This window comes from Apis dorsata, unplaced genomic scaffold (assembly GCF_000469605.1).
Source record: "Apis dorsata unplaced genomic scaffold, Apis dorsata 1.3 scaffold_75, whole genome shotgun sequence".
In the NCBI taxonomy this organism is placed as follows: domain Eukaryota; kingdom Metazoa; phylum Arthropoda; class Insecta; order Hymenoptera; family Apidae; genus Apis; species Apis dorsata.
The window spans coordinates 96,085-109,371 of record NW_006263373.1 but is presented as its reverse complement, the minus strand read 5'-3'; the positions used below and the strand labels follow the sequence as shown (position 1 = coordinate 109,371).

General features: G+C 29.0%; 1 protein-coding gene across 3 annotated transcripts in view; it reads left to right on the top strand.

The window, feature by feature from the left end:
• The window catches only part of LOC102678616 (zwei Ig domain protein zig-8-like), a 420,477-nt gene that overhangs the window by 332,560 nt on the left and 74,630 nt on the right, over positions 1 to 13,287 (top strand). The window contains exon 4 of one of the 3 annotated variants that reach the window (XM_031508149.1): positions 6,869 to 7,044. The exons of 1 other annotated variant lie outside the window; for it this stretch is intronic. In XM_031508149.1, coding sequence (XP_031364009.1) covers positions 6,869 to 6,915 — 47 coding nt within the window. In that variant the 3' untranslated portion in view covers positions 6,916 to 7,044. Of the gene's footprint in view, positions 1 to 1,025; positions 1,617 to 6,868; positions 7,045 to 13,287 lie in introns of those variants that run through there. One more of the 3 variants, XM_031508148.1, reaches the window with a different exon arrangement.

Below are 13,287 nucleotides of genomic sequence, written 5' to 3'. Positions count from 1 at the left end.
TTTTTTTTTTTTTTTTTTTTTTTTTTTGCGAGATTGGATTCTAAGGAATAATTTTTAATCGTTTCCTTGTTGGATTTGTTTCTTGGTTGATTAGTTAATTTATTGAAATGGAGAAGATACTAAGAAGAAGACCAAAAAATACAATGTTTATGGTAAATGGTATTCAATATTTTTTTAATATTTTCAAGAATATCTAAGACAATTTAATAATAATTTCTATAAATTTAGAATTTAAATTAATTAAAAAAAAAAGAATTAATCATTGGTTTGATAATATAAAATTTTGTGTATATGTGAACTGATTTAGTGTGAAGAAATTAAATTTTTGAAATTTATTTCGCTATAGTTTCTTTTTTTTTTTTTTCTGTATTCCTGTTTCATAGGTTTTTATTGAAAAATTCGTGCATCTGTATATATGCAATAATAAAGTTGTGAAAATTGAATTTCTATCCATGCCTGAATTTATATCAGCAATCTTTTTGCCTTGCCATCTGAAATATTATACATTTTTCATATCATGAAATGAATATTCTTCAAAAAGGATATTGCAAATTGATTTGTGAATATTTCTACTAATAATTGGAAAGTTTGGAGATAAATTAAAGATATAGAATAACCATCTACCAATGATTAATTCATAATTAATGAAAATTAGTCAAATTTTCCTATATTTTACAAATTTTCAATGTTCCAGAGAATGATGGAACAATGAACAAAATGAATAAATATTATATTTTTTTTATTTAATTGGACAGAATCATTTAATATTCCATTACATTATTTTTCTCACCTTAAATCCATCCATTCAATTCTTGAATCCAAATTATTAGAAAACATGCTTCAAAGAAGATAGCATTAATTGAGAACCAACAAAGTGTTCTGAAATTTGAAAAAGATGGAAAAAATTAAAGCAAAGTCAAATTGCATGGCCAAGCCAAATCATTTATCCTCAAAGAAACAAAAAAATCACTGCAAACTATTAAAATTATTAAACACCAATAAAATCATCATCATTTCCTTTTTAGAACAAGTGTGTCCAACATATCAAATCAATATTAATGACATTCGATCGTTGAATCGAAATTCTGGCAAGAGGATGGCATCAACTGTGGAACAAGATACATTGGAAACTTGAAAACGATGAAACGAAGGAAGGGCAAAATCAAACCACACGGACACTGCATAGCGACACTGCATGGCCAAGTGCCATTTGCCCTCCAACAGATTCTAAGATCTGTGGTGATGCAGCAAACTAAGTTGTTGAAACTCGGTGGCAGTCGTCAAAGCTGGCAACATCGAGGCAAGTGACATGGCGGCGCAATGTGGAAGGATTAGGGCAGGTTCACATGGCAGTTCCGTGACCGACTGGCTCCGGCCACCGCAGGATCTAATTGTGTGCCCTGTATTTCCCTATGTATGTACACAGGTTTGCACGTTTGTGGCGCACATGCACGCGTGTATAGCGTATCGTGTAATCCACGGAATGATTTGTATTCAAAGCTCGCGAAGGAGATAACGTCGCGATATCCTGGTATTCTAATTGACTGGTTGCACGCCGACCAGTCGGATTTTGCCATTTCGATTCTCTCTTTATCCGATTAATTTCCACCTTCTCATTGATTCTAATAGGACTAATTTTTTTTTTTTTTAAGGAGTGTCTTTCAATTGGAGGTTTTGAAATAGAGGCTGGAAAAGAATTAATTTTGCGAAGACACGTTGGAGTGATATTGCATTTCGTGTGGGAATACGTGAAAGATAGAATAGGAAATTGTAGTGATTTGTTTTGTGATTGGAGAGGAATAATTAATTTTCAATGCAATTGGAATATAGACACATTTTAAAAAATGTCTTGAGGATTTGAAATAAAGGCTGCAGGAGGATTAAATTCGCGAAAATACGTTGGGATGCGTATTGGATTTCGTGTGTGAATGATGGTGCGTATGGAGATGAAAAATAGAATAGGAAATTGTGACGATTTATTTTATGGTTATAGGAATATTTATTCTATTTCTAATTCGAAGCAATTAGATACCAAAAAAATTTAAAATAATAGAAATGAGATAACATAAAAAGTGCATTATTGAATAGATGTCGAAAACAAGTGGAAATCTGTGCACGATCCGGTATATAAAAATTAATTTACAATGTGTCAAAACGAAATTTTGAAAAAATTCATCTCGGAAAAAATGAAATCTATATCACGTAAACAATGTCCACGCTTTTTAACACTGTTAAAACAATATTAGAGAATAAATTTAAAATATTTCCTCCATTAAATTATTGGAAAGCTAACGAGCAAATTGTATTTTCAAATGTTCGATTAAGTATTTGTTATTGAAACTTTTTTCCTTCCCATTTTAAAACAATTAAAATTATTCCGTTTAACCGAAATATATTCTATTCGATAATGAACAAATTTATTTTTTATTTATTTTCAAAGAACATTCTCTCATATTCTCAAGTTGCATAATTTTAACTAACCTATAAATGCCACGTTAAAAAGAGACAAAGATTAAGAAAAGTTTATTTCGCGTTTTCAATTTACTTTTATACGAGAAAAAAAGGAATACAATCAAATTGCGCGTTTTTATAATTATTTTCTTTTCATATCACGGATCATATAGGAATTTCAATTATCAAGAGAACCCTGAGTCTCGGTTAACCAATAGATTTCCGCATGACGGAATAAATATTTTCCAATTCTTTTTTTCTCTCCTATTTTTTTTTTTTTTCGGTAGTTTTCGAGATAGAAACAAAAAAAGGAGATCTGATCTGAAAATGTTTGAAAATTGACATTTTTTTTTTTGTTTTCGTTGACGAATCCGATCGAATCAACCGCAACGTGAATAGTTGGTAAAAGGTATTTTCTAATATGTCAATAAGGTTTGCAGAGAAAAATTTTTAGTTTATAAATTTAAAGACATGGAGTAAATATTATAGAAGAAATTTTAAATATTAATCGCATTGTTGATGCGCATACATCAATTTACATAGATGTTAAAGTAAGAAATTATGTGAGTTATGTTTATTAATGTTGGACAGCGCTTGTTAATATTATGCATTTACAAATAATATTATTGTAAATTATTCATCGGTCATGAGTATGCTCATGTTTATACATACATCAATTTATGCAATTAAAAATCGTGTGAGTTATTATTATTGTTATATTGTTTATTAAATTGCTTATTCAATTCATATATTTGTTCAATTAATTGCATTCAAATATATTTTTTGTATTATTATGGAAATAATGATATATGTATATATCAGTTATCAATGTTATAATGTAATCATATAATATTATTTTCAATATATTAAATTTATAAAAACAATACAAAATTATATTTCAGATTATAAATAAAATTAATAATCCAAAAAAGAAAATTGAATTTTGATTAAATTTTAAATAATCATAATTTTAAAATAATTACATGAAATGCAAAAAAAAATTAAAATCAAATTACTTTAAAAATAAAAAAAGTATATATTAAAAAGAAATTACTTTTTTTGGAATATTTTTATAAATATAACAAAAATTAATTATCTGTTTCATTATAAATTTAATAAGCAATTTTTATTTTTTTCTTTTATTCTTTAATTTGTATTCATTGATCTATCTTCTACATAAATTTGTCAAATTTCTAGAAAAAAATAAACTGCAAATTTTTCTATATTATTAAGAAAGAGATATGAATGTACATGTAAAATATAGATATGTTGCTCAACATCATAACCTAAAATCATAGTATCATCATTAACAGAAATATCAGAATATATCAGAAATATAAATGAACAATAACATTCGTTTCTATTTCTTTCCAAAGAATCAAGAAATCTTACCATTGTCTAAATAAAATATCATGAATAGTTAAATTAATCAGAAGTTTGACATAGACTATTCGAAACATCCGGGAGATTAACACAGTTCTGTAATTGGTTTCGTAGCTGCCTGGTACAGCTGTGAGTTGCAATTGCGTTCGATCGGTATGTATATATGTGTATAAAGCCCTCTCGAGAGGACATCGAGTCGACAAATTACGTTTACTTTCACATCCAAACGAGCTGCGACCGCGCTTAAATTCATCGTGCACTTGACTTGCAACCACTTGATCTTCCCGTTCACTAAATCAACTGGAAACTTTTAGAACACATTACGTATGTATGATCATTGGTTAGAAACTCATTGATCTTTACCAGCAATCTCTTTTCTTTCTTCCTTCTTTTACAAATGAACTAATATTATTAGTGGAATATTAAAAGTCATTTTCAAGTGACAGTAAATTTTCAAAAATAAGTTATTATTGAACTTCTAGAATGAAGTCTAAAAGATTTACATAAATAAGAATTTCTTATCTTTAAATGTTATACATTAAATATTTTTCATAAAAGTATTAACATATTTTATTATATGAAATAATAAAACATTGGTTTATCAATATTTTTAATACAATTGATTATAAAAATATATATTTTTTGTGTTTCTGTCTTTATCTTTACCAATAACAATTATATTATAATAATCAATAAACCAATATAATAATTTAAAATAGTTAATTGAATTAGAGAAATAATGAAAATTTTTTATGTCAATTATAAAGTGTATTTAGAACATCTTATTTAAATTTTAATTATTTAATTTAATTTTATTTAAATTTAATTCAAAATAATATTATTCTAATATTTTCTAATCAAAATATTCATTATTCTTCTAATTATTATGATTTTTTTGAAACAAATCGATTTGAAATAGAAATGGTAGGTTATAAGTAGTTAAGTTATAGGTTATAGTACATTAGAAAACGTATTAATTAGTAAAATATACTCAATAACACGAACTTTATTGGGTTAACGTATAAAAATCGAGTATCGTATCTCTGAACTTTCATGGTACAGACATTGTCGAGTTAAATTTATCCTCCATAACGTTGATGCACGTTCAGAGTCACCATAAAACCCGGTCACATTTCCGAATGCACTTTAACACCATAAAACAACCGTAAACATAGACATGTCGTGTTCGGCGAAGCCTTTCCATCCTCGGTCTTCGTACAGTTAAACAAATTGCGAAACTCACCCATACGTATTGTGGGATATACGCCCTTTCTCGCCTCCCGATTGTTGGAATGAGAACGCTTTCAAAAATAAAGTTCAATCGTCCATTCGCAGATTAAATCCGTGATTTTCGTCCGTTTCAGTGTGAAAATCCCATATTGATAATGGCGTTTTCTACAAAATTCAATTTGCTCGTTGTTTACCGTAACACGCGAACGATCGTTTCACGATTTAACGGAACGATTTTAATTTTCACAAAAAAGAATTGTTGGGCAATCATATATATATCTTATGGATTTTCAGGAAAAAATATTTTTAAAAATTCATATAAACAGTATAAGAACATTATGATATTTTTGTGAGATGTTATGATAGTTTGATACAAATGATCGAAAATTGAATATTTGAGGTTAAAATGTGAAAAGTATTGTACGAATAATCAAGATTTTAGATAACACACAAAAAATAAAAAAATATATCAATAATATTAAATATATTATTATTTAAATATATTATTTTTTTTTGTGAAATTATTCTTTCTAAAATGCAAAATATTCGATATTCATTATTTCAAATTGAATGTTCTGTTATCTGAAGATTTTGCCATCTTATTTAGATACAGTAATTCTATAAAATACACATATTGTGAATTCTACATAAATATAACATGTATATAAATGTAATATTCCACAATATATGTATATAAATACGTATTCTAAATTTATCTCTGTGCTTCTTACCTGTAAGTAATTTCTATACGTATGCACATATGTATACGTGTGTATATACGTATAACGTACAAATGGAGACAAATTCAGTCGTAATGTGGAAACACATTTGTGCGATACTATTACGATTCAAAATCGCTTCTCAGAGCATAAATACACGTCTCTCTTCCGTACCTGAATCTGATTATCTTAGAGTATTCAAAATTTAATTAGCGAATGTCAGCTAGCACGTTCCGCTTGCGAAGTTGGTTAATGTATAGACCAGGGTTCAAAGAGTACCAAGAGCAAAGCTCATCCTTCGGTTGCTATTTACGTTCTAACATGTAATTGCGGTTTATTTAAATGAAGGATATTATCGAAAATTTGCATCGAAGCATTATATTATATGTAGAAATTCTTTTGTTGCTAGAAATAAATTGTTCTCTCATAGATTGATTAGATATCGATGGATAGATTCATTGATTGAAATTTTGATACAATTTGTGAAATTTAAATTTGTGAAATTTATGAAATTTAAATTCAAGAATGTAAGATATGGTTTTATTTAACTAAATAATATAATATATTTAATATGAAAGAAATTAATATGAAAAAATTAAATATATAAATATTTGTTATGTCGAAGTTGGTAATAAGAACCAACAAGACAAATTATTTAGGTTGGTAACACTTTCAACAATAGCTAACTGCGTCATCACGTGTAACGGTTGTGCATTTCTTTCTTGTGTGAATAAAATTAAGTTAAATAAAATATAATTTGTGTCAATATATTGAAAAAGTAAGATTTTTAATTGATTAAAGTAACATTTTATTATATATTTATATTATTTTGGTTTTTGAAACTAGAAATTAGAACGTCACAAGAATTTCGTTTCGTCTTCTAATCGAAATTGCGTAATCTAATCGAAAGTTTTTTATATATTTTATAATAAAAATTCTTTAAGAAATATTAAATATATATCAATAATTTCCATTAAATTTTAGAATAAATACGATAAAATATCAAAATAATATTTCTCGCGAATTTTATTAAACTCATTCAATTACGTTTCATGCAGGAAGGTGATATTATTTCCGTATTTCAGATCTAAATACCGTCTTCAATCTTCTTTTGAGTGCTGTCTCGAAATAGTTTTGATAACGCTAAACGACTTTCGAGAGAAAATGTCTATGTTCTTCAGTAATATTCTCATTGACAATTTGGTGCATTGTTTCTACGAGAGCTCTCAGTTCGACATGAAACGTTTCAAATCTTGATAAGGTAAGAATATCATTTCTGTTTTATTAATACTATGGTTTCAAAGAGCTTGAAAATTGTTAGAAAAAATGAAAAAAAGTTAGAAAGAAATTCTTTTTATTCTATGAAAAGTATTTCCAAAGAAAATAAATTTACATAGAAAATTGTGCAATGATTTTATTCAATTGTAGAATTCAATGTTGTAAAGATTATTTTATATGCAAGAAATTGAAATAAATGATTATATAAAGTTATGAAATGATATGATAATGATAAAACTAAGGAATTTAATGTAAAATTATTAATTTAATTTTAAATTAAATAGGAATTAATTGTTTAGAAACCAAATTGAAAGTTGAAAAAGAAAAAGAAAGACAAACAGATTTTAAGAATTGAAATTTTATATTTTTTATTTAAATAAAGAAATAGATTTTTCAAATTTAGCTTAGAATTTATTATTAATTGTGTATCATATCATTTCTTTATCATAAATGTACTTATAAAGATAAGTCATTTATTTTTTGAGAAATTAAACAATAGACATAACCTTAAATATTATTACTGATAAAATAATATGAAATTGTTCATTTTAGTTTTTGAGAATCAATAATAATTATATATTATTGAAATATAATTATTATATAATTCTAATTATTTAGAAAAATATTTATAAAATATATAAAATATAGAAATATTTCTTTTCTTTTTTTCTAAATTCTTTTTTATTCTTTTCATAACGATGCAACGTTATAAAGAAAGTATATATTTCTCAAAAATAAAATCGGAATAATACAAAATCTTTCCGAGAATTCGTTTTGTCTTTTCTCACGTAGACCAATCATGCTTTCAAAGTCGCTTTTATAATACCGATATAAAGTCAATCTCGAATAAGCCTTAGTTCGGCAGCTTTATCATGGAAGAAAGATTTTACATTATATGCAAAGCAGCCGAAAGTCGATCCATCCCGGATCAGCATAAAAATTGCAACAAAGTTACCACGAATCTTGGCCGTGACTGATAACATCCTTTGTCCATGATTCTCATTTATCACTTTATAATACTTTGAATACACCTTTTGACTAGATATATTTTTTTTCTTAACAATATGCTTGATTATTTATATATATTATATATATATAAAAATCAAGCTGATTTCATCAAGGGTATTTTTTAAAAATTAAATAATTAAAAATTTAAGAATTTTATTTAAAAAAATAAAGTTAATTTCTTAATCTTTTTTTAGTTAGCAATTATTATTACTGTGAATATTTATGCAAATTTGCACACATTTTTATAAGTAAAATCTACATTTAATTTTCTTAATATTATAACAACTTTGAATATTTTATATATTCAAAGTTGTATGCCAATCAATTTTAATTTTTGCACATTTAAATTTTCCATAAATATATAAATATTCACAATCTAATTATCATATCTTAGAACTATATTTATGAATTTAAAACTATTGAAGAAGAAGCATTTAATATTAAGTAGAATTCATATAATTGGAATTCACTAATTAGATCAATACCTATAATTTCTCGTTCAAATAATAGGAGTTCACGTTTGGATAAGTGGATTTAGTCTACTGAATTTAGTTAATTGGATATTGACTAAAATTTTGTTCCAATAAATGGAGTTCTACTTCGAGGAAAGGAGAGGTTTAGGTATATGTAGATTGGTAATTAACCAATTAATCTACGTTTGAATATTAGAAATCCATTTCATATTAGATACTTTGATAGTATTTCTTTGAAGTACGTGAAAAAATATTATGATTTATTTTATTTTATTTTTTTTTTTTTTTTTATAGTATTTCCTATTAAATAAACTTTTTCTATAACACTTAAAACTTTTCTAGAATACTTCAGTATTTCGTGTTTTAACATTTTATGTATTTTTTAAAACGAGTACTTGGTTTTGTAATTAGTATTTTACACTATCTGTTTTAATATCTTCCCTTTTATCATTTTTCTTTATGTTTTGCATTTTATATGTTTCATTTATTTATCCCATTCCATTAATATTTTTCCATCCATTTGTAAAAATTTTCATAAATATTCTTCTAATATTTTTTGATACTATATGATATCATTCATACCAAAAATGGCAACTTTCTGCAATACAATATATAACAAAATCGTACATATTCAACTTTATATATTCTCTAAATCAACATCCAATACTCTTCTCCAATCCTCCACAGTTTTCCATTCAAGCGTATTATCCCTTTTCCTCAAGATCCAGCACCGGATCAAAGATCCTTTTCAACACATTGGCCAAGAAAGGAGAGAAATTTCTTTCCGGAATCGATTCGAATCGTTCGTTTTTCACCACCAACGAGGTCTCGAACCTTTTATCCCGAATAATTATCAACCGGATTTCGAAAGGAGAAAGTCCCCTCGGATAGTTCCGTCCGCGCTAGCCGGATCGCAGGGCGGAAATTTAAGAACTTAGTTGGAAATCCCCTTTCATTTCGAAAACGGACGGCGCTTTTATTGTTAGCGCCCCTGGAACTCGTTTTCCACCGGTCGGCCATTCATTCTTGGCGGCGTACATAACTGCCTTCACTGAAAATCTCATCTCCTGACAAATTTTGTTACGTGCCCGCAGCAATTTCCTCCTATAGTTCCACGTTGCTCAGTCTTTCCATTGTCCATTTATCTGTTTCGCTTCCCCTTCGTAACGTTATTCTCTCGCGTTTCGAATAAAACTGATCTGCATATTTCTTCTTTTCACGCTCCCGAAAGCGAAAATCGAAAACCAAGACAGCGATTTTATATTACTCGTTTTCGCCCTCGATTCGAGGAAGAAGACAGTTTACCGTCATAGAGAGAGCAACAGATCGTTTTACGATCGAAATCCTTGAAATATCTTTAAGCACGTAGATGCAAGAGCAGTTGAATATGCGTTCATCAGTGAAATGTATTCTGTACACGGCTGTTCTCTCTTCCTTTCTCTCTCTCACACACACATACGTGCGCGCGTATACACATAAAATCGAAACAGAGAATGGCGAGGAAACACGCGAGGCGTGTAAGCTCGCGTTGCGATTCAAGTCAAACGGTCGCATAATACGCGTGAACCGCAGAAAATAGCCGCGCGAGCTGAAACCGAGCACGGAGAGAATTACGGGCTCCTTCGTCTTCCCTTTGCCGGCCAAAGCAGCAGGGCTCAAAGGACAAACCGTCTCTCGTGGAAATTCACAATCGTCTGTGCAAACGTGTTCCATCTCGGTACGTCTCATTCACACCTTTATATATTTCCTTGATGTGTATTTAGTTATACGTGTATACACCTGTGTGTGTATGTATGTGAACGTCTCTCTCTCTTTCTCTTTCTCTTGGCGAGTGTGTATTTCTCTCATCCTTTCGTTTACTCTAGTTCAAAAGTTTCTAGACATATTTTGTATTATAAATTAAAGCAAGTTGAATTGTACTAATGTTTTTTTCAAAAATAGGTTTTTGAAATGGAGAAATGGAAATTAATATTTTTCTTTCCACCGATTGATTCTAAAAATAGAAAGTATGATAATACTTTAATAAATTAAGTTTACAACTTTAACATTATTATGCATTTTTAATGTCTGAGGAATAAGAAAAGGAAAAAAATTAATAAATATTCTAAAATATTTGAATAGAAGTGTAGGTTTTTCTCCCCTCTCTCTTTGTAAGTGAATGAGCTTTTAAGCTCATCCGAGAGAATTACCAGAGCTTCATTCTTTTCTCTTTCTGCGGAATGTGTCGTATAAAAGACAGACGGTGAGAGTATAAGATTAATTAGAAAGGTATCCGATACGTGGATTTAATCGAGTACACATTCGCGAGTCATTCATTCGACGACACAGACTTTCTATTTCCACTCTTTTGTGTCCTTTCTTTTTATCCCTGCTCTTTTCCACCTTCGTTTGAAACGACACGAAACCCTTGATGAGCGTCCCTTGAGTAGATTTCCAGATTACGGAGAACCTTGGTGATTGGATTGATTGAACGATCTTGTTTTCATGAACTTTCGAACGATTTGATCGACGTTTGACAATGATTTTTACCATTTCTATTTTTTGAGTTACTGATCGACAGTTGGAATAATTATTCGATAGAATTATTTTGTTTTAAAAAAAATAATCTCCTTATTCTTTTATATTATTCGTGTAATATATTAGATTTTATTGCACAATTTTTTTAACCATTTAAAATCAATTTTGTTCCACCATTCAATTAATTCTAAATTATATAAATAACAATTTTAATCAAAGATGGTTCGATATATATCTCTGCTTTCCTTCCTGTATCACCCACTTCAAAAACATGGTGTACACGTTAGATATACAACTCTCGAATGATTTAAACTTACAAATGCACGAACACCCACGGTTTACTTATCAAACGTACGTTCAAAGGGGGATCTCAAATACTCGCTTAACACCCCATACATCACATTTCTCGATACAAGTGCTTCCTCATCGGCGCACAGAGAGGCCCTGAATAGAAACATTCCGCCGCGGGTGGAGTTGGGCAACAGCCAACACAGGCTGCAATTAGTCTGCAGCGATAATTCTCCAGAATACTAACCATTAGCCCAGTTCTTGCCACGAGAAAGCGTGCATAATCGAGAGACGTGCTTTCCCTTTTTCCTCTCGTTTCTGCCCGACAATCTGCTCTCCTTATCTCCCTCCTTTTCACTCTCTGTCGGCGTCGATTCGTCTTTCATCCGAATCGCACTAACCATCGAATTGAAAGAAATGATACGAGGCAAAAGATCCGTTGAATGAAATTATATTTTACGATGTAAAAATAACATTGAGATTGTCGAAATAATCGATGAGAATGATGAAGAATTTTTTTAACGTGGCGAGTGTTGAAGAAGGGGTGATATTGTTGAAAGAGAAAGAGAGAGAGGAAAAAAGACACTCGAGAGTAGAAATTGTGAAAAGGAATGGTGGAAAAGTAAAGTACTGGCAACGGTCAACTAGGCCCAAGTGAAACTTTGTTGAAAGAAACGTGGAAAATGGAAAATGAGGGCAAAATTGAAAGAGATGGGAATAGAGAGCGAAGACTATGAAAATAGATATAAAAATAGAGAAATAGAAAACTCGTGTAGGTTTGGTTTTCGAATGACGAGGAAAGTTTTTAAAGAAAGTTACTAAGGATTATAGAAAAAAAAAGGAATAAGAATTTCAAATGCAATGTGAAGTTAGTTAGAAATGGCGTGTTAAAGTTTCTGATTAATTGTTAAAAATTTCTTAGTACTTGAAAGAAAAACTTTGAACTTAAAAGATGTAGGATTAGACATATTGTGCGTGAGAGATCTCTGGGGAGCGAGGTATCTTTTCTTGATTAAAGAGATTCTTGTTTCGACGAGGATGGGTGGGTTGTCGAGGGAATTTAAGGAAGATATTCATTTTTCTCTGGAGAAATTAGCTTCTTTTATTTCGTTCGTACATAGCGTTGAATTATTTATTTAAAAAAAATAAAAATTGAACGTGAAATTTTGTGAAATTTCTCTGTTAACTTTCTTAAGAATTAAAATCTTAAGAAATTTTGGTTTCTAGAATTCTTCAAACTCAAAAGTATAGTTAATTAATAATAACTCTTTTTTTAAATTATAAAAAACAATTTAGTAATCATAAATTTTTATATTCTAATTAATTTTAATTTATTACATTTCATATTTAATAAATCTCATATAATTTCATTCATGAAAATGAAAATATAAATGATAAAAAAGAAATACATCATTTGTATAGCTCTGCGTATATTTTATTACATGAAAATACATTGTATGCATTTTATGCAGAGAAATATGTAAACAAGTGGATATTAGCCGGATAACAGATACCAAATTAACCTCAGGTTTCAATTCAGCATAACACACGATCAAAATTAGATCTCCATTAAACGAGTTCGCGTGTTAAGTTAGTGACAAGATGCGTTTAATACGATCCAATCCAGACTTTGTTAAGTACAACGCATTAATAATCCTTCACGGTTATTATATCTGTTTCCATTTCATTCTCGTGATTTCCACCGATAATTGTTGTTGCGTTTACGCTTACCCAATAGTCGTGGTGCTTGTTCAATCACGTTTTACGTGTGAATGTCCATCGATTCCCATAATTCTCAATTTGCATTTTAGAATATCCGTGATCAAACGTCACATTTCTTGAAACTAATATCTCCATTCCATTTCAAACCGTTGAATTTGTTCCCATCTGATCTGATTTGAATTATTATTTGTTTTATCGCCATGGATCAGCACCGATCA